Raw genomic sequence first — 27,453 nt, 5'->3', positions numbered from 1 at the left:
TATTGTTAGGAATATTTGTCTATTAAATATTTGGATTGCATGAGCACAGCCAGCTACAGCTATGTTCTGCTTGCTTTCTTTGCCTGTTCCTGTATCTCTTCAGGCAGTGATACAGCATGCATAAGCAAATTCCTGTTACTCCAGTCTTAAAAATGAGAGATTCTGTAACAGACTTTGGTAATTCATCATATAATTTAAATTTCTTTAAATATCATTACATATGAAAATTTAAAAAAAAAAAAAGTAGACACAAACCAAACTCTTCTACTACCTGAATGTTAAAAATATTTGTATCAATGTCCTGTGTTCAGCTTTTAGTTTTCCATGAGCTGCAGAATTTGTTACTGAAAACGCACACTGTTCATGGACCTCTTGCCTGTTAATCAGAAGAGTAGCTCAGTTAAATTGGAAGGCAGGCAGTGGAGGAGAAACATCTGGGTCATTCTGACATATGGGAAAGCTTAGACAGCAGTGGGAGTATATGGAAGAAGACCAGAAGACAGATAATCAAACTTGCACAGGCCAGGAACAAGGCAAATAAAATACACAGCGTCAGTGAGTCACAAATCAGTTGTTTAGTTGCATTTTTCTTCCTTATCTCCCTCCCCACCATAATATGAACTGCAATATTCCCTGTTCCCAGACTCCAGTCCCAGCAGCCGTATCTCCTCTCTTCCACATCCCATACTGAGCGCACAGCTTAGCAGAAGCTGCGAGCAGCTGTCTCACAGAAAGGCAAGCTGATCCACACCATCTTGTTGATGGGGACGCAGCAGCCTCCTTTTTCAGCTGAGTTCAGAGGCCTTTTGTTGTTGTTTTGTTGCTGTTGTATTCTCATTACTTGTGCTTGTATTTGAAGATCTGTAATTTCTGGGGAGAAAAGGAATGCGTGCAGTCCAGCAGGTATAGAGAAGGGATGGTGATCGATAATTGCTGTGAATGCTGAACAGTGAAATATGTGTATCATTGTGGTTTGGTACATTTAAAACTTATACTGATTAATTATTTCGTTTAACTGACTTCAGCTATATCTTTATAAGACTATATAGGGCTTTGCATTAGTTTAACTATGGGATATGCACACCTGTTCCAAGTAGGTAGCAGTACATGGAAAACAGGTTATTCAAGGTTATACAAAGAAGAAATGGAATTATTTGAGCTGACAGTTTAAAGCCCAGGTAGAGGCTTACATGAATGTCATACCAATTTACAATGAATCTTGTTCTAGCTTAGAAGACAGTGGTAATATACATGTGTAGTATAAGTGAAATGTTAAGAGATAACTCAAACACAGAATATGAACAGGTGTGCAGTTCTATCTCAGCTGCCTTCTCACTGTTAAATTTTGGATGTAATGAAAATGTGGAATAATTCTGTGGGTTCTTACACAGAATGAATTAATTAAAATTAAGATTTTTTCTTAAAGAGGATTTGTTTTTTGTCAGAGCCCTTTCAAAGTACAAGGAGAGGTCACAGCTGTTGTTTTCATTCACATGTAGTCTGCTAAAACAAACAACATATGTATGGGGCATAAGAGTTTAGCACTCACAACATAGGGATTTATATATGACTTTGAAAACTATAAATAACAAATTATGCTTAACCTTTATCCTACTGCCCATCAACCTGGTTTGATAGTTGGAATTGAGGTTTTCATGAGTTATATTGTTCAGAAAAATAAAACTTCTCTCACCAAATGCAAGATAGCAAGGCCCATATTTACATTCTCAGTCTTAATTCCAATAAAGTCTTCTAGATTTGCATAATTACTACATTTGCATAATCACTTAAGACCTTGATCTGTACTCCAATGAAAGGAGACCCAAAACCTTGCTGAAAATCACACTTTTTATACAGGGAGCATACAGGACTGACCAGAGATACGGGCGTATTGCCTTTTCTTTAGAGCATGTTGGCATCTGCATACCTGAGTGAGTTTGGAAGGTTAGTGCACCCGCATGCTAACGCTCACAAGCAGTCTGTTGGTGGTCCTTGCTGCCATCATGTATCTGGAGTGGGTAGGGCCAGGGGGGAGTGGGTACAGATTATATCATGCTTAACTTCTGGTCCAAAGGACTTTTTGTTCCATTACAGTGTAGACATAGCTGTGGTGGTCTCATTTCCCCGCGGAGATAGAGCTTCCAAACATAGAAAATTAAAAAACCAACATTGCGTCCCTGTTTCTTCCAAGTCAGGCGGAAAGATTAGCTGAATATTTCACAAATACAAATCAATTCATCCCTCAATTTGTTTTTTCTTATTGGAGACAGTGAACTACAGAAATCCATCAATTTGCACACTGTCACAAGGACATCTGCTCAGTGAATTTCCCTTTGACTTCTTCAAACCACAGAACCCTTACCTCTCATTTTACTCTAAAAATAAGCAAGGAAATTATGCTTGCTAGATTGAAATATAGAAAGTAGACAGATATTTCACTGCAGAATAGGTGGTTGCTGTTCTGATACATGGTAGTACAAAGATTAATTTCCTGTAGGAAATGGGTAACTCACAGGATATAGGTTAGATCTTGATACCACACTTACTGTCAGCTGGTAGTTTTTGGATGGCCTCTTTACAGTTAAGTCAGTCCCTTAAGCCAGTTTCTAGCAGACAGATATCTAAAACAGAAAAGCCATCATGATTGTCAGCAATTTTCTCACATGGCTTCATGTTAATGGTGTGAGAATGTGGCATCACTCTCTGTGCCAGGAAGAAATTAAATTACAGCACTTGCATATTAACCTTTTTTGTGTTGTGCTTAGTCTGCAGGATAACGGGGTAGAAGATTTCAGCAGACACTCTTCAAAACAGACAGGAAGTCAGAAACATTTGAAGGTATCTTCTCAATAGAATTGTCCTGAATGGACATTTTCACAGCACAAGTCAACAAGACAAATGATTTCCATGCTCCAGGGATAGCTTTTTCCTTTTATATTTACCTGTCAGTCATTCTGTGTCACATAATACTTGGCAAAATCAAGTAAGACTCAGCAAAATTAATCTTTTTAATCTCCACTTGCCAAAAAAATCCTGGTTTCCAGATATCCTGAAAAATTTATCTGCAGAATTTAGGGACTTCCCTGCATTTGGATCCACTGAGCAATGGAGTGGTTTGGTATCTGTACTAAAGTTGTTCCCTCTCGTAGCCTACGTACTGGGTGGCTGTTAAGAATAGGAAGTGCTGTTTATCACTCAGTTTTGATCAATAGCAAGAAGACCTCTTCGAGGCAAATTTAATTGGCAAAGGAAATGAGATTTTCCTCCTACAGCCATGAAATACCTTGATTATATTTCAGGAATTGCTACATGACATTTTAATCTTCTGGCTTTACAGCAGTGGCTAATCCTGAATGGCTGAAAGAAGTTGAAATTGCAGCAATCTGTAGTCAGTAGCTTCTCCCACCTCACTGAACTGTGGTTCCTGAAGTGTCCAACCAAGGTAAATATGATAGTTCTCCCACTTCAGACTGGAACCTGTGTCTGGACTCATCAGCTCACAGGAGTCCCTGTCCCCCACAGAAATTTTATGCCCTTGATTTTTATCAGCTAGGATGACTTCCTGGAGACCATCACTTCAGTGACAAGACTGAGGGAGAAGTGCAAGCAGATTCCGCCTCCTCTAAATGGACACAGAGCACTTAATGGCATCCTTCAGTTTCCGCCAGTGATGGTTACGGAGCTCCATGTGAACTAAAAAATGCATCTTTCTGTACTCTTCCCTCATACCACATATTCCTGGAGAGTCATCTCTCCACACTTGGGATGTAACAGGTACTCTGTTAACTATGGAAAGTGAAGTATTTTAAAATATTCACTTGACTTTTCCTACCTATTTATATTCCAGACTAAAAGTATGTTTTAAGATTGTTATGGCAATTCCAGGTAAACCCTTGGATCATAATGTGTCAGAGCAGCATCTGTGCTGGCAGTTTCACCAAGAAAATTACTCATCTTTGACATCTACAGAGCATCAACCTGAAGCTTTGTCTTCCTAATTCAACAGATGTTACTTAGAGTATGTAAACAACTCTGGATGGGATACAATGTGTTGTTCCAGCTGCACCCTTCCAGGAATCTGAGTCTGCCATGGAACAAGTGATTGTTATTGACTACACTGTGGTGGAAATACAGATACATATTGCATACAGATAACTGCTAGGAGGAGAACAGAAAGTGAGTTACCTTTCAGTAACTGATGGATGTGTGCTAGATGTGTGCATATCCCACACAGCCCTTATTCTCTTTTTGTTATACTCCTGCACATACTGGATTCTCATACACATAAGGTGCACTGAGTGTGCTGTTGCCTGAATTAAAATCTCAAGGAGCCTCAGGAATTAGATGTGCTGTATAGGTATATCATGCCTCAAAGTTCCAGAAGCAAACGTGAAATTCCAGCAGATATGCACATGTACCTCTCATCAAACTCTTGGTGTTGTATCATCAGTCACTTTTCAGTCCATCAGAGGCATGAAAAGCTTTTCCACAGGTTCTTCGTGCAGTGAAAGCGGCAATATCTCATAGCATAGATATAAAGCAATTTTAAAACCTGCCCCCCCCCCCCCCCCCCAGCAACAGTTGGAGTACCTGAACAAAACACATTTGGAATAGTGTAAATTACTGCTTTTAAGATATTATTCTTAAAACTCAAATTTTTAAAACTTTCTAGTGAAAAGTGACATCAGTAAATAGCTGGGCTTAAAAGCTTTAATCTGCACAGGAAGTGTGCAATTCTATGGTTATTGTACAATACTTAAGAGCACAAGCAAAATTACCAGCAAACATCACAAGCAGACAGTTATGATAGTATGATAGTAAGCCTTCATCTCTAAAAGCAGAAATGTGGACCAATCTACATTGAATTAAAAACTGGCAGGAACACATCGGATTTGCTCTCAAAGAATTCTGTACATTTCCAGATTGCAGCCAAGCAAAAAGCAGGTAGACATCTGTCTGCAATCTGCCTAGTTGCAGGAAGCTTCTTCTTCCAATTCATCCCTTAGTGATAATTTCTGTGCAATTGGATTGTTGTCATACCTTACATATAGTGGCTTGAACTTTTCAAACAGTAATAACTGAACAAAACCAGGGACTAGGTAGTGCAAAGGATGATAGGAAAATAAGGATTCAGGAAATTATACAGAATAAGTAGAAAGGACTAGGAAAATGAGAGCAGAGCAGAAGGGGAGCAGAAGAATAAGCCCTGAGGAAGGAGTCAGTGCCAGTAAATGTAATACCCTACTCTCAAGGAAAAAAAAAAAGAGTAAAGCACAAATGGAAACAGGAGGGCATATTCATCCAAAGTCATTATAGGAAAGCAAGACGACTGTTCCTCTTTGATTCTTCACCATGTTTTAATTCTACTTCTGTATAGAGTTGTGCATTGTGACTGTGGAGGGAAAGGAATACCTAGAATTTAGATAGTCTCTTAAAAGCATATGCCATAGAAAGAGTTGTGAACAACAGACATAGGAAATAAATGATGATGGTCATTTCTGGAGAATTCATGGGCCTTCTGAAAGCCAGGGATCAAATTCAGACTCGATCCCCCACTACAGTAAAATAATCTACAACTGTTACCAGCAGGTTTGTTTTCTTGTGACTCAAACTCTGGTCTTACCTTTGCCCTTTTGTTTCAGTGGAAGACCAGCATGTACATCTGAACACAGAATTATTTTATTTTCTGTAATGATCAAACCCAAATGTTATTTTACCTTTGCCAGCTTTGTGTAGGGTGATGTGCCATCTTGCACATTTATTTTCCTGGAGTGATTCCCAGAAGTATGCTATGCTTTCTCTTGCTCATGTCTCACTAACTTTATTTATGAGTTGTGTACACCAGGTTCTCAGTCCCTGTGGACAGGCAGACACAGGAAGTATGTGGATTTAATACATACAAGTATGAGACTAGTAAAAAAGCAGCTACTGAGTAGCAGTCCAAATTAATCTAATTCTAATTTCAGAGTAGTTCAGGAGTAAGTTCACACCCATGGCTGAAACCACAAACATCTTTATCTGTTTTGTAATATAGCAGAAAGACACCTTCTCAAGTGGAAACAAAATAATTTAAAGAGCAAATTTTCACTGGGTTTACAGGATTAAAATTCCATTGTTGTTTGATGACTGAGTCTAATAGCAGTATTGTTACTGCTGTTGATTCTTGATGATTACCTAGAAATAATGTTTTAAAGATACCTTTTTTTTCCTCACTATTGGATGCATGAATTCCCTTCGGCTGTAAAATGAATCAAGACAAGGCTCTCTATCTCACATGCCATCACAACTGATGAGAGCTGATTGGTATCATGTTATCCCTTTGATTACACCTGTGCAATCCCATTAATTGAAAAATAACATGACCTGGAGAAGCTTAATGGCTAGTAATGGTGAATAGGAAAGCTGATATACAAAGCCTGATGTACATTTTAAACTGCAGTTGCATTGACAGATTGGCTGCTTAAAAAAAGACACCACAGTTTTTACAATCCCCTAGGACTCTGCAACTGCTGGACTGTTCCTCAAAGCAGAACTGATGGAGAAGTGTTCTGATGGGTCAAGCCAAGGAGAAAGGCATCCCTTCCACCTCTCTGATGCTCTGATTCATTTGACCACTCAGTTTGATATTTATGTATGTGTTCTTCATCTGGCAGGCATTTCGTCCCTAGCTCCCTTTATAACAGCTGCACTAGGTGTGATGAGTCTGTCATTCTATGTACATGTTAACATGTTGGTATTGTATTTTAAGGATTCTCTGAGGCTTGCCTCTGGGCCAGCTCTAGTGTCTGTGCAGACTGCAAGCACAGGATCTCACTTGTGAGGTTGCCTGCATATTTGTGCATGTATAGTGGTTTAATATGTTGGTAGCACACTGCTCAGCATGACTGACAGGTGATGTGGGGCTGTTATGTGCATAAGAAGCAGATGGAGTAGGGAGCACAGTGAGATGGAAACCATAACCAAGATTGTGCTCCAAAGTGCTGTGCAAAAGCAGTCTTTCTAGTGATGATGCACATTTCTGGGCTGGGCTGGGAACTCCTGCCTTGTGCGTACAGGCTGCCAAACAGAAGGGAAATGCAAGGGCTTCACATGTGGTGGAGGAATTAGCACTGCCTTTGGTTCCACTGCATGTCATTGACAGATGTCAGACCTACAGGTGATGTGCAGAACAGAACTTTGGGGTGACGTGCCATTTACCACCCTTTGCCCTCTTGTTTGTCCTGACACCTGAACTCCCAAAGCAGTTCCCTTTAAGGTGATTGACCCAGTGACCCTAGAAAGCTGATTATTCAAGTGGGATGATATGGAGTGAGATAGCCTGAGGACAGGCATTACCAGGGGCTGGCTTTGCAGCATCTCAACTACCACTTTTTAAAGCCTGAGATCTAGACTGGGGGAAACCCAGTCAGTAAGTAGCTTAAAGGAAGGGCACCATTCATGACCTCACCACCCCTTTGCTGAATTAAGCATCCCAAGTAAAACCAGTTACCAGTTACCTCACTTAGAGCCCAGCGCTTGCGTGCACTTTACATGTTCACTGACAGCAGTACCATACCCAGCTGAAACGGTTGCCTCCTCTACACTAACACCTCCAAGTACCAGCAGACCTAGCCCTTTTCTGTATAGCAGAGCTTTTAGGTATTTTAATCAGGTATCAGATGAGACCAACATACATATCCTTGTGCAGAGAGCTATTGCCAATAGTAGCTGGAGCATGTAGCTCTAGCAGAGGTTATTGGGGTCTTTCCCTCATCTCAGTGCCAGAACCTGAAGATGTCTCTCTAAAAGGCACTCCATGCATCACATGTGCTGAAGCTGACACCTGTGTCATCAATATAGCACTGGCCTTGGAGACGCAGCACCATAATTCATGCTGACTGACAGGGCAGGAATAAGTACATACAACCCATGCTTCATGCCTGAGGCAGGATGCCTTTTGCAGAGACACTGTAGCTTGTTATGTGGAGACAACTTGGGAGAGTGGGATAAAGAGAAGCTGTGCTGTTGAGGAGAAACAAGCCACTAACTGGGGGTGAGGAGAGCACATAGCAGATGCTGGTATCTTACTCTGGTCATTAGTCCTACAGGTATTGGCCAAAACTGCTGGGGATGTGCTTGAGTATGTCCTGCTGTTTGACCTCTCTCGCCAATGAAATGAGGTTTAGTCGGTTGTGATTCAGGTTGACTTAGATTGGCATTTTTTAAACAAAGCAAACTAGCACATGCCACTTGTGAGTTTATGCTCAGTTTCTGTCTGGTTAGGTTGTTTTTTTTTTTGTTCATTTGTAGTATTTTGATTTCTTTGATAAGAAAAAATTACTCAGAAGCATGACTAGACTTGCTCGCAAGTGGTTACATTTAGCTGTAATCTGCTTAGTGAATAGGAGGAGGAAAATTGCACTATTTTGACCTGGATCTAGTAGGAAGGATATTTTAATTTGGGGCAGCAGAGAGAAAATTGTATAACACTGTTGTGCTGTCCTGAGTAGGAGAAGAAGCCAGTGAATTACATGATTTTTTCCATCTTTGTAATCAGTTTGTTATGCAGAGAGCAGTGCCGTGGGATTCTGTATTTTATCTGCTGGGTTTCCCCTGGTAGCATCTGAAGAAGTTCATTATAAGTGTTTATCACATGATTCACTTAATCAAACCACTGAAACTCAGAGAATAAGTCATTCTAACAAGACCCTTCAGAGCCACCTTATAAGCTACTTACTCATGTACTCTTCCTTAGTGAGTGTACAATGGGTTTCCTTGTATCCTAGTCTATGATACAGGAAGTTCATTATCCCCAGTCCAAATTCAGATGTAAAGAAAGGAAGCAGGGCTTACAAAGAAGTGGCAGATAATTTGCAAAGGATTTCAGTTAGGCACTCAAATCCCAGATAGAGTCAGATTGTAAACTCTTCGTAAGAACAGCCTTTGGGATTTCAGCATTAGGCACAGAACACCTATCTACATAACTGGCTCTAATGTTGTAAAATACAGACAGTACATGAGAAATTATTTGCTTCTTTTGATTAGAGGTTAGTTAATGGAAGCATGTGATAAAAAAAAATCAGAACTAAACTATGCTTTTAGCTGGGCAATAGCGAATATAATGCGTAACAGCAGCAGAGCCACTATCTGGGCTGATGCAAAACGCCTTGAAAGCCTGCTAAATCCCAGTGCGTGCTAGGGTTTGAGATATTGAGACTTGTCTGACAAGCTAGGAGCTCACAGACATGCTGTGTGCAACCTGTGTTTGTACATTTTGCATCTGGTATGATAAAATGTGTTTTCCTGTGATGTACCTAGGAAATGTTCTAGATGTAGGGAGCAGGTAGGTTGAGAACTGCTCTGCCTCCTTAAAGGCGTTCATATCACTGAGCTCTGTGACAAAAAATGGGACACCAGATTTTATGGCACTTACTGGATTTTCTCACTGATGCTGTTTCACAGACAGTATCTTGTAAATGCTTGCCTTCTTGCTATCTGATGAAGACCAGTTTGGGTACCACCACAGATGTAGGCTTGGACCAACTTTAATGTGGAAATGCCCTGAATAATTTTCCTAAGCACCACCCTGTCTCTTTAGAATCATAGAATGGTTATCCTTACGATAGTGCTGCTTGACTACACCTCTTCTTTCACCTTCCAAGCTCATGTGAAGGCAGCACCGGGTCACACCAGACCAAATGTGGATTTTATGTAGGGACTCAAAGGCTGAGCCTGATGTGGGTCTCCAGCTGAAACTTTTATTGTACTGGAAACTGCCACTGCTACGAGGAGCATTGGGCAAGTCAAGACAAGTTACCTGTAAGTCATCAAAAATAGGGAAGTTTTTGATGTGCAGGACTGAGAAATATGGGCAACAGAAACAAAAAAAACCAAGATGGTTTGATGGGGATGATGCTTTTTTCCTAGCGTAGCTCCAGTGAAACAGGTCACAAAATTCATGGCATCGTCCTGCACCATTTTGAGGGAATGGTGAAACCAATGTTTCTCTCCAGTGCTGAAATCCATCCAGCCGAGAGCTTTAAAATTCATAGAATCATAGAATAGTTAGGGTTGGAAAGGACCTTAAGATCATCTAATTCCAACCCCCCTGCCATGGCCAGGGACACCTCGCACTAGACCATGTCACCCAAGACTCTGTGCAGCCTGGCCTTGAAAACTGCCAGGGATGGAGCATTCACAACTTCCTTGGGCAACCCATTCCAGTGCCTCACCACCCTAACAGTAAAGAACTTCTTCCTAATATCTAACCTGAACTTCCCCTGTTTAAGTCTGAACCCATTACCCATTGTCCTATCACAGTCCCTAAAGGAGAGTCCCTCCCCAGCATCCCTATAGCTCCCTTCAGATACTGGAAGGCTGCTATGAGGTCTCCATGCAGCCTTTTCTTCTCCAGACTGAACAGCCCCAACTTCCTCAGCCTGTCTTCATACGGGAGGTGCTCCAGTCCCCTGATCATCCTCGTGGCCCTCCTCTGGACTTGTTCCAACAGTTCCATGTCCTTTTTATGTTGAGGACACCAGAACTGCACACAATACTGCAAGTGAGGTCTCACAAGAGCAGAGTAAAGGGGCAGGATCACTTCCTTCAACCTGCTGGTCACGCTCCTTTTGATGCAGCCCAGGATATGGTTGGCTTTCTGGGCTGTGAGTGCACACTGAAGCCAGCTCATGTTCAGTTTCTCATCGACCAACACCCCCAAGTCCTTCTCTGCAGGGCTGCTCTGAATCTCTTCTCTGCCCAACCTGTAGCTGTGCATGGGATTGCTCTGACCCAGGTGTAGGACCTTGAGCTTGTCATGGTTAAACTTCATGAGGTTGGCATCAGCCCACCTCACAAGTGTGTCAAGGTCCCTCTGGATGGCATTCCTTCCCTCCAGGGTATCAACCGAACCACACAGCTTGGTGTCATTGGCAAACTTGCTGAGGGTGCACTCAATCCCACTGTCCATGTCAGCCACAAAGATGTTAAACATGACAGGTCCCAACACCAATCCCTGAGGGACACCACTCTTTACTGGTCTCCAGCCAGACACTGAGCCATTGACCACAACTCTTTGTGTGCGGCCATCCAGCCAGTTCTTTATCCACCGAGTGGTCCATCCATCAAATTGATGTCTCTCCAATTTAGAGACAAGGATGTCGTGTGGGACAGTGTCGAACACTTTACACAAGTCCAGGTAGATGACATCAACTGCTCTACCCCTGTCCATCAGTTCTGTAGCCCCATCAGAGAAGGCCACCAAATTGGTCAGGCAGGATTTCCCCTTAGTGAAGCCATGCTGGCTGTCACCAAGCACCTTGTTGATTTTCACGTGCCTTAGCATGCCTTCCAGGAGAATCTGCTCCAAGATTTTGCCAGGCACAGAGGTGAGACTGACTGATCTGAGGTTCCCTAGTTCTTCCATTTTCCCCTTCTTGAAAATGGGGGTTATATCTCCCTTTTTCCAGTCATCAGGAACTTCACCTGACTGCCATGATTTTTCAAGTATGATGGACAGTGGCTTAGCAACTTCATTTACCAGCTCCTTCAGGACCTGCGGATGGATTTCATCAGGTCACATGGACTTTTGCACATTCAGGTGGTTAAGATGAAACCTGGCCCTCTCCTACAATGGGCCTGAGATCCTCATTCTCACAGTCCCTGCATCTGGGTCAGTGGGACTTTGTAGACCTGGAAGCCTCCCAGCAACATCCCTGATCCAATCCCCTGGTAGGCAACATACCTCCCTCAAGACTGAGTCAGGCTGACAGATGGGTGCTTTTGTGCCCTTCAGAGCAGTCCCCTACTGCATTTTCCTGGAGGCACCAGCATTGCCCCTCTTTACTGGTGCATCAGTGGTTGTTCATTCAGTGTGGTGGGAGTTTCCTCGTTAGCCACCTGCAGAACTGCAAAGTGGTTCTGGGTGGGGACGTTAGATTTTGGAGGAAGCCCCCTTTTTTTTTATTATTACTAGTTTCTAGCTTCCTGGATTACCATCCTCCTCCTGTATGCACTACGATGGACCCTTATTACTCCCTCAGTGGCTGTCACTGCTCAGAACTGAGGTTCTTGCATGCGGGATTTCCCCTTGCTCCAGTGTTGGAGGCTCCTCTCTGGAGCTTCTCACCTCGGTACCTCTGTGCCTGGCAAAAACTTGGAGCAGATTCTCCTGGAAGGCATGCTAAGGCACATGAAAAACAACAAGGTGCTTGGTGACAGCCAGCATGGCTTCACTAAGGGGAAATCCTGCCTGACCAACTTGGTGGCTTTCTATGATGGGGATATAGAATATAGTCCTGCATAACAAGCTCTGACGTAGGTCTTAGGGGCTATCTGCAGTGCGGGTCCCACAGGAGGCCAGTCCCCCTGATAGACCACTCAAGAAATAAGCCTATGGGAGAGAGATCTGCGGTCATTCTGCATTTCAAGGATTTGAGCAAATGTGCTGGGGAGATCTGTTGCCTATCTCTAAATCTCTGCCCTCTATACAGTACCCTGACGTGATACTTACCTGAGGTTTCCAAACTGTTCTACACAACTGATTCAGTTACTTATTTTTCCTGAGTGTTGCAGGGAAGAGCTGCTCAGTCCATGCAGTTTAAACTGAATCGGGATCAAAACACTTTATTGAGCTACCAGGAGCATGGAATTAGGCAGCAGTCAGTGAAGTGTTGCATTCAAGTAGTAATACAAGAGGTAAACCCCCAAACTAGACACATGAATGTTGAGAAACACAAGCAAATATCTAAACACCCTGTGTAACAAATGCAGAAGAGATTTCTTCAATTATTATTCTTTCCAAGAAGACCTCACCATAAGCAACGCAGTAGCAAATGCCATTTCATGTATTGGTAAGGAACGGTGAGGAAATCCTGTATGCTCTCCACATTTCTGCAAAGTTCATGCAGAGGGAACCAAAACCGCTTTCACCTCTGCGATCACCACAGTCAAATGACTGTACATGGTATAAAAGCCTTTATTGGTACAGTATGATACAGTCTGAACACCCAGATTGATTTACAGGGACACCCCGCAGCAGTGCCCAGTGTGTGGCCACCATGGGCAGGGAGATCCCCCTAGGCCTCCTGGGCACAGGCACTGCCTCAGGGCCAGCACCCCAAAAGCCTTTCTCCAAGGCATGCTGGGTGAAGGGGCAGCAGCAGCAGGGCTTTGGTGGGCAGGGCTGTGGAGGCCCCATCACCCCCGTGTCATAATGCCACCACCTGCCAACACAGCATCACAATGCTCTGGGGCAGTATAAGGCAGTGCCCTCCCGTGTCCCACTGCCAGAGTGCCTGGCTTTGCCACCAGAACAGAGCTGGCAGCCTGCAGGCACCTGAGAGGAATTCTTTGAGGCACCAGTGGAATTACTTGGAGGGGCAGAGAAGGGAAGACTGCCCGAAGCTGCTGGGGGTTCTCTGCTGCAATTCCAGCTCCTGGAGACGCCACACTCACAGCTTATTGGATGGATGGAAATCCTGCTTCAGTCTTCAGGGAGATGGCCGTTCTCATGTTTTGGGGAGATAGTGGGAGTAGCCATAAGAAACAGGATCCACTTATGGCCCGGTGCCCTCCCCCCATGCTTTGGAGCTCCCACTGACAGGCACAGGGAGGGTTCTTGTCCCTAGGGTTGATCAGGCCAGCAGTGTTTTGCTGTTGTTGGAAGCCCCTGAGATGGCTCCAGGTGGAGGCAGAAAAGGCAGTGCCAGTGTCCCCTTGTCCCCTCAGAGGCATAACCAGCCCGTGGACCAGGAGCAGGTCTTGCTCACATGCTCAGGGAGTAGCCGATCGCCAGCTCTGGGGTCAGGAAGGAATTTTCCCCTGGGGCAGATTGGCACTGGTCCCCGGGGGTTTTTTGCCTTCCTCTGAGTACTGAGCGTGACCACTTGTCAAGGCCCCTCTGGTCCTGGTGCTCTGTGTTATCGCCTGGTGCTCATGCTCCACGATGGTGGCCCTCGTGTCCTGCAGCTGGGGGTGGGGGGAAGGGCTTTTTTCTCCCCAGGGTGGACCAGCAAGTGTCCCCGGGGTTTTTTGCCTCCTCTGCAGCCGAGCACAGCCCCTTCATGGGGGCTCCTTTGGGCTATTGTAGCCCAAAGGCAGTGGCTTGTGCTCCACGCAGCTGGCCCTCATGCCCCACATCGGGGGGAAGGCAGCCTTCTGCACTCCCAGGGTGGCCCCCAGCATTGTCCCGGGACTCATTACTGTCCTCTGTAGCATTGAGCACCACCCTTTGTCAGGTCTTCCCTGGCCCTTTCTGGCTGGGTTCTTGCACTGCTTTCGCACCACCACGGCACCACTCTGAAAGATTTAGAAAAAGAAAATATAACCTAAACTAAACTAGACTAAAATGAACTAAAGTAAAATAACTTTATTTATAAACAAATATATATATATTTATAAATATAAATAAACACTCTTTCCACCTGTAACGTTACTGATTTGTGTCTTTCAAAGTGGTTTTGGTGCTGAAAACCCCTTGGCATTTCAGGTAAATAATGGTCTCATCATTATACAACTCATTGTGAGCGCAGGTAAGGGAATGGAACAGATTGAAATGCAGTGGGACAGAACAGCTATGATATGCATATAGTTCCGCATAACAAGCTTTGACGCAGGTCTGAGGGGCTATCTGCAGGTCCCAAGGGAGGCCGGTCCTGGGTATTGAGGCCTGTGAACACCCTCTGGACCCTGACAGAAGTAGACCTGCATTCCTTGTATACTCTCCTTTAGCCATGTACAGGGTGCCACTGGAGAGAGAGCACTGGGCCAGATGTGCTCCTGGTGGAGTGCTGTTGTTCCCAGGCTCTTGTGTTTTGTTTCTCCAAAAGAAACAACTCCAGCATTTTTAAACACCAGTATGTGGGAGAGGGGTGGGATTGGGAATGGGTGGAAATCACAAGGAAATGAGAAGTTATTGCCCACATAAACAAGATTTGCAACCATTTAGCTCAGGAGCACATCCTGCTTCAGGCTGAGGGCTTGATCTTTGAGCCTCACTGATGTCAGAGATGTGGTCTTTTGCTATCCTGTGGAAACCCAAATAAAATGGATGAACACAGAAGCGTTTCAAAAACCAGTTCACACATGTCTTTCACAAGTCTGTTTAGATGCTCAAATGATCCAGAGACAATCTACATCTTTCACCCTCATCAGAAGGCACAGGCCTCCTTCCCACAAAGTGACAGAGCCGATGCCTGTGATGGAACATGATACCCATTCAATTCCTTCCGCTAGTGCCGGGCTGGGAAGAAATGTCATCCAGTATTTCCGCAGCACGTACTGTTAGGAAAACAAGGAAGTAGGGAGAAAAAAATTGGAAGTTGGAAGAGACCTAAAATGATCATCAAGTTCAACTGCTCAACCACTTTAGGGCTGGCCAAAAGTTAAAGCATGTTATTAAGGGTGTTGTCCAAATGCCTCTGAAACACTGATGGGCATAGGGCATTGGTCACACCTCTAGGAAGCCTGATCCAGATTTTGGCATCCTCTACGTTAAGCAACGTTTCCTCATGTCTATTCTAAACCTCCCCTGGTGGGGGTCTGAACCATTCCCACATGTCCTATCAATGCATCCCAGTGAGATCAGCACCTCCCTCTCCATTTCGCCTCCTTGGGAAGAGCTGTAGAGAGCAATGAGGTCACCCCTCAGCCTCCTTTTCTCCAAACTAGAGGAACCCAGCCTCCTCAGCCGCTCCTCACAGGACATGCCTTCCAGCCCTGTCACCAGCTTTGTTGCTGTCCTCTGAATGCGTTCAAGGACCTTCATGTTCTTAAAAGGTGGGCCTAGAACTGCACCCAGTACTCAAGGCGAGCGTGCACCAGTGCTGGTTGCAGCAGGACAATCACCTCTTCCTCCTTTTCCTGTTGTTTTGGTTTCTGTGTTTTGGTGGTGTGTTTTTTTCTTTTGTTACTAGCTTCCAGCTCACGGCATTACTGCCCTCCTCCTTTTCTGCATGCGCTGTGGTGGTCGCTTGTAGCCCCTGCACAGTTTGGGCCTGGCGCAAGCATTCCTGCTTGCTCTCCGCTTCCCTGACATCTGGCAGTCTTGTTAACAGCGTCCCGCAGCTCAGCCCCTGCTGCAGGAGGACCTCCACCAGGGAGCACCGAGCGCAGCCCTGCCCACTGTGCCCCCTCGCCCCACGGGACCAGCTCAGGCACTCTCTGCACCCCGAGCTCTGCACTGCAGCCTCCCCTTTCATCGGCTCTGTCTGGGGCCGACGCTGGCACCGCCACAGCAGCCACGGCAGAGCTCCCGGCCCCGGCCCCGGCCCCGGCCCCGGGCCTGAGGCGAGCGCTCCCCGTCCCGCTCGCGCTGCCGGCGCCAACCTCCACACCAGGCGCCGTTCCCGCGCTCCCTGGGGCGGGCTTTCCCCGCTCAGGCCGGGCCCGTCCCTCCTGGCTCCGCCCCCTGTGAGTCCCTGCCCGCCTCAGCGGAGCTGCCGGCTCCTGGGCAAGGCCTCGGTGCCTCTCGCCGCTCGGAGCCGGGTCTCCTGGACGCGGGGTTTCCTCTCGCTCTGGGGTTCGAGGCTCCTCTCCGGAGCTGCGCACCTCGTCAAATGACAGTTCTACCTTCTAATTAGTCCTGGAAGTCATTAACTGCAGCCTGGAGCTAGCAAGGACTCTGACTGCATCAATCAATAAATGTGAGGGTTTGGGATACGCGGTTTTCATTTGTTGTGTTGGAAGAAACTCCTTGTTTTCCCTGTGCGTTGTACGTGGGTGTCTCGATGCAGCTGTTGGTCTCTTAACTGATACACCAATATACCATTAGCACTGGTATGGCTGTCCCCTCAGGAGGAGCTGTGCTGCTTTTCCAGGTTGGTTTCCAACTAATAATTTAAACCAGGACACAAACGCCTGGAGGAGGATACTGTTTTGCTGTCTTTTCCCCTCTTCATTTTAAAAATAGTAAATGCTAAATTATTTTACCTCTTTTAAAATGCAGCCAGAAAACAGATGAATCTAGGCTAGCTGGTTAGTTTTGCCTACTTAATTCAATTTTATTACAGTATAGTTCTCTTTCTCACTTCTTTCTTGTACTCCCTGCCTTTCTAGTTTCTCTTGTGCCTGTTCCAAGAGCATCCCTTAATTTCTCTTTTGGGGCAGTCTTAGTGCTGGCTTTCTGTTCCAGCTTCTACACAGCCGGTGCTTCAAGAAAAAAGTGCCTCTTGTAAGGCTGGGAGGAGAATGGACCCTCCCATTATAAGAATAAATACTGCTTGTATACACATAGTACTTTAATCAGTAAGTCACCAATAACTTTACTTAAATGACCAGTTTGCTGTTGTCTCAGTTTCTTGGGTAAGGAGGCTGGAGCAGAGCGAGTTGCTGACTTTCTGCAGCCTGCAGCAATGCAGTAGTAAAGTGGAGAATAAAGTTTTGTTTTCCAAATGGTTTTTCAGTGCCATACCCACTGCCCTATACATGTGGGAAGCCAGTTACCAAGCACCTGGAATCGTTGGTAGGGATATCTGTAAAGAGAACTGGCCAGTTGTCTGCTGCGTGCTACTAATGAGGCATTCAGGAACCACTAGTGCCTGTATCGACGCTGCGGCTGGATCTCAGTGTCTCTGCATGACGTGCTTGGAGGGGAGATCTGTGAGGAAGACTATGATGGGCGTGGTGTGCATGTGGCCACGTGCATTCACACGTATGAGTGAGATGCACACAGTGCCCGCTGAGAAATGAAGTGATGCTACCAGATACTAACCTGACTGCAGTTGGTCAGTGCCAAGCTGGGATCAATGCTCTCTCCCAGCCTAGGGATAAAAGACTCATTACTCCTGGGCTATTCGCCTCAACCTCCCATAGTGTTCTCTGTTTAGAAGTGTTTGTCCCTAAACTGCTGCTTTTGAAGACTGCAGACTTTTCAGCAGCAGACTGCAGCACCTGATACTTGCTGGAAATCCCGAGGCTGGCGTATGAGGGTACTGCAGTGGCAAATGTACCAGTCTCAAAGCATCACATTTACCAGATTTTCACTGGATGTATCTGATGAAAAACAGAACAGACATGTTGTAAGGACAGTCAGCCCAAGTAAAGGAAGGTAGCTTTGAGGAAAGCGTCCAAGATAATATTCCCACATAAGAAAAGAAGTGGAAAATCCAAAGAATTCAGTACAACCAGAATGAGCTCACTGCAGGTGCTGCTGGTCATGATTTTTAAAAATAAATTTTAATTATTAACTATTTTAATCACTGGCTTGTTTTTTTTGTCCAGTGTCTGCCACTACAGTGCCTTTTTCTGCAGCCCTGGAAAACCCATACTTTTGTAGTTCTCTGGGGCTTCCCCACAGCATGCATTAACCCCCCGGCCACCTTAGAAGACTGATATAATACAGTACAACAGAAAGGACTTCATCTGTCCAACTTGCAAACTAGGTGCTGGGAAGTCATCTACTCCCTGTAGGATTTGGGCCACCCTTTTACCCATTCCACAACAGCCAGTCCTGCAGGGATTTGCACCCACTGGGAGCATCTGTGTTTTGCCTGATGTTCCCTGGATCTGTCTATTAGCCCCGTGGGTTTGGCAGCTTCAGAGGTTGCTATGAAGCTCCCCTGACCCCAGGGTTAGGTGGGCAAATGGGTGCTGGAACCTGAAATCCCTTATACCTATCAGTGAAGAGCAACTGTTAAAAAATCTCCTGCCTTTGGTTTTGGTGGCATTTCTTCCAGTTTGCATGGATCTGCACAATGGCATGCAGTACCCAGAGCCATCTACACAAGAGAGCCTTTGAAATGTAGCCTAGCTGGCAGATCTGGTCAGGCCGGGAAACCTAGCTTTATAAGGTTTTTTGTTTGCTTACAAGTGATCTTGGCCACAGACAGGGGGACACAGCTGTGGTCTGTGCATGGCTCCATGATCAGACTGAGGCAGGGCTCTGAGCCTGCAAAGGCTGCAGTGGGGCTGAGCTCTTCCAGCTTTCTCCTGGTTTAATTTGGAGCTGGAGTTGGGAGAGGCTGCCTTCTCCTGCAGGCTGGTGCCTTGAGGCCTGGTTTGGCTTTGCCTGAGCGGGCAGCAGCATCCATTGCCTGTCTGCGGCCTTGGCTCAGAGCCTGCACATGATGGACACCTCTGCTCGCTCCAGACGTGTTCCTCCTGCAGACCTCCCACTGTTAGCAGTAACTGTTTTAATACAAATATCACACAAATACATTGCTTTTCCTCCAGTAATTATAATAGCATCAGACAAGGTGCACGTCTGGAGGCCTAGCATTTCAGAGAGGGCTTTGCAGGTGGCTTTTGTGAGATCTCCATGTGCCAGTTCATGCTGGCTGTAGGGACCCATGTGAGCAGCTATTGGGATAGCTCAAGCAGAAATGACACAGTGGAGATTTCTGATGATGCTGATGTGCTATGCGGCAGCCTTGAACTTCAGAAGACCCATGCTGGGGATTGGGTAGAGGGAGCAGCCCCCAGCCCAACAGTACTGTGAACCCAGTATTATGGCAGTGCTTTCCTGCAGCAACGTCATGCTAAAGGATGGTGGAGGGGGGAGGCTACCAAGAGCCATGACCCTCCAGGCAGGCTCTGTTTCCCAAATGCGTGTTAAACAGTGGCAGACTCTTGCAGGTGTGGGCATGGGGGGAATCTGTTAAATTAAAACCAAAGCGTAACAAGAGAGATGTTTGCTGTGGAAGATAACGTGTACTTGTTCTGCACACTGAGGGTGAGGAAACTCTTGGACACGTTTTACATTGTGATCACAGTGCACCTTCTGCACTGTGGGGCCATGTAGTTCCCCCTTCTCTCCCTCACCCCTTTTCTTTTAAGACCAGGTATCTCCCTGAGCTTTTGCCAGTGCCTTCAATCTGACAACTGAAAAGCACGATAAAGAAGCAGCATCTTGGTGGCAATTGTTCCTTTTCCTCCCTCAGTACATCTCACTGTGGAGCTCCCTGACCACACTGACCAGTGGCTTGAGCTTGCTGCCCAGATTATTAAGAGGCTTGGGTCTCTGGTACCTGCAGCCTGGTAGACGGCCGGAGAGGAGGGAAAGGCATGCTCCCAGCAAGGTGCCCTTCGGTGGGGCTGCTCTAATGAGCCAGCTTTGTTATCTGCCTTGCTGCTGGTCCCAGAGAGGCTTGCAGGGACGTCTGCTGTTTTACCTTCTTAAAAGGCACCAAATGATGACAGTTAAGAGCCTACCAGGAGGAAATGAGCTCTTAGGGCAGTGTTTCATGTCTTGCTTGCAAGGCTTTATTGGATTAACTTTGTACTAGAACCACCATACACTCCCCTTGCAGGAGAGGCTGAAAAAGCTTAACTGTGGGATAAAAGCTTTACAGCCGTATTTTTGTCAAACAGGTGACTTACATAAAAATATCTTTACATGCATTAATGTAAAGTTTTGGCAAGGCCGCAAAGCAGGCTGCTCCTCAATGATCTTTGCCTTAATGCTCCGCTCAGCCCAGTGTTAGGCATTGTAACTCTCTTGCTTTGCTTCTTATTTTCCACATTATGGACAGTGTATTTCCTCTCCTGCACACCCCTTGCAAATGTAGAGGTTCTGTGAGAGAAACACCTGGTGCTACTGTCACTATTCAAGGAGTGCCTTTTTCCTCTGTGGGTACCTGCTGCTTGGCAGCTCCAGCTGGGCAGCACTGCCAGCCTGGGTGAGGAAGACTTTCATACTTTCAGCTACTTCCCCATTATTTACACATGAAGTTAATAACTGACTCAAGAGTTGATCTACAAGTATATTTTCAGGGCCATTCTTGGTAAATTTTTACCCTCTCAGCCACAAAGCTCTTGTTTTTTGTAATTTCCTTCCTGTATTTTCCCTTAACCCTAATACATTAATGTGTTAGTTTTGAAACAGCCGGTGTATTCTCTCCCTCTTCTTCTCCCTTGCCTTCTGATTCTTTTTTTCACTGTCCTCTATCTCTACTTCTGTTGTTTGCAGAAAACGGCTTTTCTCCTCCCTCTCCCTCTTCACAGCTCCCACCATCTGTCTCTCTACAAATACAAAGCTTTAGGGGAAATGATTCACTAGGCTGCTAGCTCATTACTCACACTCTGCCCATCATGGTTTCTGTCCTTGTAGGATGCTCTTAACTAATGTAAAGATCGATGAATCCTGGGAATTGTTATTCAATTAAAACAAATAATACCCCAGCAGTTAAATAGATTGGGCTTTTTGTACTTCTTAAACACCAATGCTTAGTTTTTCTTCCTCACTCTGCTAGCATTGTTTTTTCAGAAAAGGATCACTGAAACAGAAGAATACAAATGATCACTGGACCATTTAATGCAACCTTGTGTATCACATGATGCAGGAGTTACTTAATGAAATTCCCTGGCCCAAACCAAGCAAATCTGTGATAAATCTAGAGCACATATTTTAGGATGACAGCCAAAATGATGAAAGGAATTTACTACCCAGCCTGGCTAATCATTTTGAATGCTTAACTGCACTCCCAAATATGCTGTTTTGCAAGGAGGAAACCTGACACAGCCGCATTCCCTATAGATTTTCCTCCTACAGCCTCTCCCAGGCTGTGCACCCCAAAAGCCCCCTGACCCCCTGCCAGCACTGTCCAGGGGCAGGGTGGCCAGCTGTGACTCTGTGAGCTGTAGCTGGCCAGCTGCCCACCTCTGGGAAGAGACCTCCACAGGCCTCAACCACCACTGCCTCTTCCACAGCATGAGGGCTTGGGGCTAGGTCTTTGCTCAGGTAATTATTTCCATGAAGCTCATTCATAGGCATTTAATGTCTTTGAGCTTCTCCCTATTAAATGTGATAGAGATTGGCTGAGGGACTCAGAAGCCATTTGAGGTAGACTAGTTCACAGTCTTAAAACACTTCAAACACCAGAGAAAGCCGTATTGAGTTGGCAGGTATGACACAGCATCTCAGGAGTCTTGCTTAACCTGGAGGCTGAGCTCAACACTGTAGGGCATTTCAAGTGACCCTAAATGTTGATGTTTAGGTACCCACGTCCCATTCCTTTTGTCTTCACTTTGTTGACCTTTTAAGAAGGATTTCTGTCACGATTTCAGGCTTGTAAACCACAGACTAGAAAGTTATTTTCTTAATTGGAAGTTTAGGTTTTCATTTATCACATAGAAAATGGACCTCTTCACCCCACATGCAAGTAAGTAACAAGAAGTATCACTACCCAACCCAACTTTATTGTGCCTTGTCAGGAAGCTGCTGGCAATGTCAGGTATGAACCTATTTCAGTTGTTGAGCTTCCCTTTAGAAACTGGAGTTGTAAGAAATATCTGCAAATATCACAATCAAAATTGTAAGAATTGACAACACTGGACACACCCTGTCCCAGTTCCCTTAAATGGCTGCAACTCTTTATGCAGAACCCTGCTAAAGGAAAATGTGAGTATATCTGCAATGTGGTTCTTCAGGTTTTTTTTTCATGAGCACCACAAAGCACGCCCTGTATCAACACACCACACTGCCACCACCTTCATGGAAAGCTAATTAAATGTTTCAGGTAATGTAGCAGGAGTATTAATTTCTTGGCTGATTTACTTTTTGGACTACCAAGCACATGTACTTTTTTATAAAGCTGTGTTTGGGTCATTCTATAACAAAAATAAAGCTGAGGAGGATCTTTGGAACGAGCCTGCATTGAGCAGGCGTGAAGTGCTCTGTGTCAGAGCAGGACAACTACTCTAAAGAATAAGGGCTGCAGAATTTTCAGCCAACAGGGTCCACTGTTACCTCAGTGTGGTTAAGGCAGTTTTTTAAAGAAGAGCCCTCACCAAAGTCATACTTATGTGCTCTGTAAAATAAAAAGTTCAAATTTTAGCAGATGTGGTGTTGTTGAGCCTTCCACGGTTGCCAATACCCCGTGGCCCTCCAACATCTTTGAGTATTTTATTGTTCCACACTCCATACAAGTTGTAAGTGTCAATGTTACTTCTCTCAACAATTGCTGGCTTTCCAAATGCCAGTTGTCCTTTGACATGCTCTGTTTTAAATAAGGGCTGAAGAGCAGTAATGAAGCTAGAGGCCTGCTGTAAAAAATACTGCAGCGTTCCATGGTACTGACAGCACACATGTAGTCATGCGTTTTGCTCTCCATTTGTGGCCTATTGCTGCAACACACTGAAGGTGTTCGGGGCCAAGCTGTGAGGAAATGGAGCTCCAGAGATTTCAGATCTGAGAGTCCTCTAATTGAAGACAGTATCTTTATGCAAGACAGGCTAAGGCAAACTTGTGTTACCCAACAGTTACCATTCCTCTGTTGTTCCCAGCAATAATAAAAACTGACACGATATATAGGGTTCCCTTACAAAAGGCAAATATATTTAATAGTGTATATACAAATTAACTATTCAATAACGCTATACAAGGCAGGAATATCTTTAAAGAAACCCTGAGCAAAGAGAAGGATGTAATTTTTATTTTACACTTATTGCAACATTATTTCTGGTATTTGTTTGCTATATCGACTAATAAAGGAATATGTTAAAAACAGATGTTAAAATAAAACTGGGCATTCTTTCCATGTGCAGCTCTTAAAACTCTAGAGAAGAGAGTTCTGCCCCATCAGCTTCAGAAATAGATGTTTATCATGGTAGAGAACAAGCCGAGCCTGAGTTACCCAAAACAACCAATCCCTTTAGCAGAAAGAGTGTCTTCTGTCATCAAAAAGAGCCATCTGGAAGAGCACTGGCTCCCTGCCAAGAACAACCCTTTAACAACTGCTTGTCGTGCACTTTAAGCAATAATGTTCATAACGGTACAACCTGGAGCGTTGGTAAAGGTCCTATCGGAGGAGCAATGTATTCCTCCTCCCTCAGTAACCGCAAAAGGATGTTTTTCTTATTCTTCGGCCAGTTATAAATGTGAGTGTTCTGCAGCCAGGTAGGCACGTGTTCCTGAAAAACGAGCGAAAAAATAAAGGCATGAAATCCCATAAATCCTCCTGAATCTGTACCAGAACCTTGCAGATTCCATCAGACCCTGCCAAGCAAGATTTCATTTTGTCTGTTCCAGGCACTTCCCGTAACAACAAGAAATTCTAATTTGGCCTCAGAGTTGTATTTAGGTTCCTAAATGAATGAACTTTGTGTGATCTCACAGCTTGCTTGTCTCTCTTTCTTTTCTGCCATCACGTTGGCTAATTTCACTACATTTCAAAGGGAGTCTGATCTCAATGACAAGCATCTAAAGGCTTGTGAAAATAAACATTGAGAAAAGAAGGCAGACATCTCAGTGCCCCTACCAAGGAAAGGCTGCCACCTTAGTAGCTGCTGAAAGATCCACACAACATGTTCAACCTTGAGCAGGACCCCAGGGGAGCATTTCTTATCCTGGCAGTCTTCACCCCCTCTCCTCGCACTTTGCTTCACCAAGTGTGGTGTGCTCTGGCCACCTCCTGAGCAGGAGGTTGAGGCTGATGCTGAGCTTGAGGAGAGTCTAATGCATCTCCAGCTGAGCAGAATCAAACCCCCACCACTTTGCATCCTGGGAAAGATGCCTCCTTTCAGGGGCTGGCTAATGCTCATTAACATAATGAAGCTGGGACCACCATGGCCCTGGACAGTGATAGTGGGCTGTTGGATAGGACCCTGCTCTGACCTTATGTTCTCGTGCCTCCTCCACAGCCCTGGGTGGCTTGCATACAGACAGTCTGAATGTGTAGGGGTGAAGGGCCATTATCATACCACTAATTAAAATAGGGTCAAAGACTGATCCTTGACCAAAAACAGCTCATGACCACTATGGAGATTTCTTTTTGGAGAACTGTGTTGGAGACACCAGAACAGAAGCCAAAGGGAGACAGGATATAAGCAAAATGAGCAGCCAAGACATCCAGCACTTGCTCCCTGGTCCTCTTTATTCAGCAGGGCAGTATTTTCCCAAGGTGGCCCCTGTTAGGAGCAGCACAGTCCCTGTCAAGCCAGTGGAGCTAGCTCCAAGAGGACCAAGCAAAAAGCTGCTGGCATGCACCGTGTCTGTGGCACCTTGCCAGGCGATGCCCTGGCATGGGCAGCACATGTCCAGCCTGCCAGCAAACAACCTAACTGCAGACCAAATACTTCATTACCGAGCTTCATGCTTCTCAAATTGGCTGTCTTTTCCTTGGCCTGTACAGCTGTAGGAAGGAGGCTGCGTCATTTCCACTGCCCAGGGAGTGGTTACTGTTCATTGATGCAACTACTTTGTTAGATCTATAAGATTTATATAAAGAAGAAGGAGGTAAGTCACGCAGGCACCTACATAACTCTGACCCCACCTAGGCTTCTGAACCAGCAGCTTGGTGCGAGGCAGAGGTATCTATCAAGCCTGGCCCTTCTCTCTTTCTCCAGTGGCTGAGAAAGTATAAGCTTTGGTCAAGGGTCTCCCCAAAGTAGAGGTTTAAAATATCGCTCCTTCACGTGGACACCTCACTGCCCAACAAGGGTAAGATCCTGCGGCATTCCCTTTGGTAGGAGCCCAAGTAAGACCTCTTGCCTCCACCTGCAACTCTGGCTTTGCATAGGAATGGATTTTAATCTTTGTGATCTTTACTCCTTTGACAAAACTGTTTGAAGTTGGCCAAGAGATTCAAAAGTTTCTGGAAGAAAGAAAGATAACCACATTTGCATGCATGTGCACACTCTCACCACGTAAAATTTGTTTCTTTACTAAATCTTGTTAAAAGCTACAGAAGGAAATGCAATTAAATACAGCAAATGAGCCTTCTCTCTGTCTTTGATAAGAAACTACATTTTTTGTGAGGAAGGAAATGCAGTAGACATAGTTGGTCTGGACTTCAGTAAAGCATTTGATATAGATCCACACGGGAAATCATTAGTTCAGCTTGAAAAGATGGAAATTAGTGTGAGAAATGTATAGCAGGTAAGAAACCAGCAAGTGAGGATATAATGAGAGAAGCACTATACATCCAGAGAAGGCTCTATGTCTTTCTTCCAGAACACCTCCTGCGGTCAATTTCATTTAATATCTTCCATAATGAACTCAGTGCAAAAAGCACCTGCACGTTAATCATCTCTGGCAACAATTTTAACTTGAGGGAGGTGTGTAGGGGTAAAGGGGTAACTATAGCTGCTATTTTAATCCACAAGGAGAGCAAAGTGTCGTTGCCACATGACACTGGCTGTCATTGCAGGTGGGAGCAAGGGGAAAATGCTTACCACCCTAATATTACTTTTATTTGGCTGTGTATCTGTAAGCCATAAGGAAATTCCCTCTATGCCACAGAGAGAGTATTTGATGACACTGAGGATCAAACTGGTAGGAAGAAGGCAGAGCATTTTAGTGCAGAGGGCAGGGCTGTGCATGCAGGGACATGTTGGCGCAGCATGTTTTGAGCTCCCCTGGCTTCCCTGGCACCAACCCTGCTCACCTCATCCATCCAGCTGCCTCACCTCTGACAAAGGGAGCCTCCACTGTGAGGAAGTCACAACTTAATGCTTTGGTCATCAGGTGACCAGATCAGGAGGACACATTTCTGAGGACTGGTTCGATGCAAGCCTTGAACCAGCAAGACCCAGGTTTCCTTTAGTAGTGTATGATGGGAAGCTGGAAACGCCAGCTCCACCTTAACTGTGTGTTGTGCTTTTCCCCCTCATTATTCAGTTTCCTAATGAACACTCTTTGGATCACACAGTTCCCTTCTTGTTGAAGGTTGACTAATTTTCACATACCAGCAGTGCTTTATGATGTGCTTCATATGAGATTAAGTCATCTAATAGCCATATCCCGAGATGAAACCTTCCAGACCTTGCTTTCCTGCTCTTTTCCACTACTAGCTACAGCAGTACTTGAACATGTAATGGACAATGTAAAAAAGACAAAATGAAAGTAGTTTGTCTGCCAACATCATCCAATTGTATCTATATGTGGCATTTTTCAGGTGCCTCACTTTCCTTTGACTGCCCACAGGCTTCATTACTGCAACTTGCTCAGAGTCTGGTGCTCTCCTTCTACCCACCATGTCCTCAGTTATATTATCATTACCTAGTTAGGTGAAGTTAGATGATGTACCAAAGAAATGTGTGGGGAAAGAGAGCAAAGCTCAATGGCAATAGAAAATGACAATCTGCATAATTTAGATAAGAAAGTCACCTCTTGAAAAACTGAAGGGTGATGTGGACTTACAAAGGATGGGCAAGAAGGCTGCCTGGAGACTGATAGGAGCACCTCAATAAACCAACCCTGGAAATCTCTTATAGATCACCACCCCTGTATGCTAAATAGTCTTGTGATATATGAAGTTCAGCCAAAATTAACGCAGGTTTGTTGTTCAAACCCCAGGGGCAGCTATAGACCCTCCTGGGCCACCTCTCTCTGCAACCCTTATGGTGCCAAATGGCTACAAGGTATATGGGCTGATTGTATGGCAGGTGCTCGAGGGCCCCCAAGGTTAGCAGCAGTCCAATCTTTCTCCCCCTGGATCAAGCTGCAAAGGATGACTGAAAATGCTGCCTGATTCCCTGCCTTTGGCCTGCCCAGTTCCCACCAGGGCAGCCTCTCAGCTTTTCACACTTAAGGCAAGT

The 27,453-nt window shown here is 45.1% G+C and overlaps 1 protein-coding gene and 2 long non-coding RNA genes across 7 annotated transcripts in view; 1 reads left to right on the top strand and 2 right to left on the bottom strand.

The window, feature by feature from the left end:
* Positions 1-238: 238 nt before the first annotated feature.
* Positions 239-9,570, bottom strand: LOC134170778 (uncharacterized). Its single transcript, XR_009967368.1, has 2 exons — positions 9,413-9,570; positions 239-870 (listed from the first exon to the last, which is right to left on the bottom strand). It is a non-coding gene; the product is annotated as an uncharacterized LOC134170778 (long non-coding RNA).
* On the top strand, positions 3,239-23,440 carry LOC134170777 (uncharacterized). Its single transcript, XR_009967367.1, has 2 exons — positions 3,239-3,774; positions 19,857-23,440. It is a non-coding gene; the product is annotated as an uncharacterized LOC134170777 (long non-coding RNA).
* Positions 23,225-27,453, bottom strand: part of TRAF3IP2 (TRAF3 interacting protein 2) — a 27,279-nt gene continuing 23,050 nt past the window's right edge. For 4 of the 5 annotated variants that reach the window (XM_062632495.1, XM_062632496.1, XM_062632498.1 and 1 more), the window contains one exon: positions 23,225-23,826. In XM_062632495.1, the coding sequence (XP_062488479.1) occupies positions 23,680-23,826 (147 nt within the window). In that variant the 3' untranslated portion in view covers positions 23,225-23,679. The remainder of the gene's footprint in view (positions 23,827-27,453) is intronic. The other variant, XR_009967363.1, reaches the window with a different exon arrangement.

Source organism: Pezoporus occidentalis, unplaced genomic scaffold (genome assembly GCF_034315485.1).
Source record: "Pezoporus occidentalis ecotype Australia unplaced genomic scaffold, CSIRO_AGI_Poc_V1 ctg39, whole genome shotgun sequence".
NCBI lineage: Eukaryota > Metazoa > Chordata > Aves > Psittaciformes > Psittacidae > Pezoporus > Pezoporus occidentalis.
This window is presented reverse-complemented; position numbering and strand designations above follow the sequence as displayed.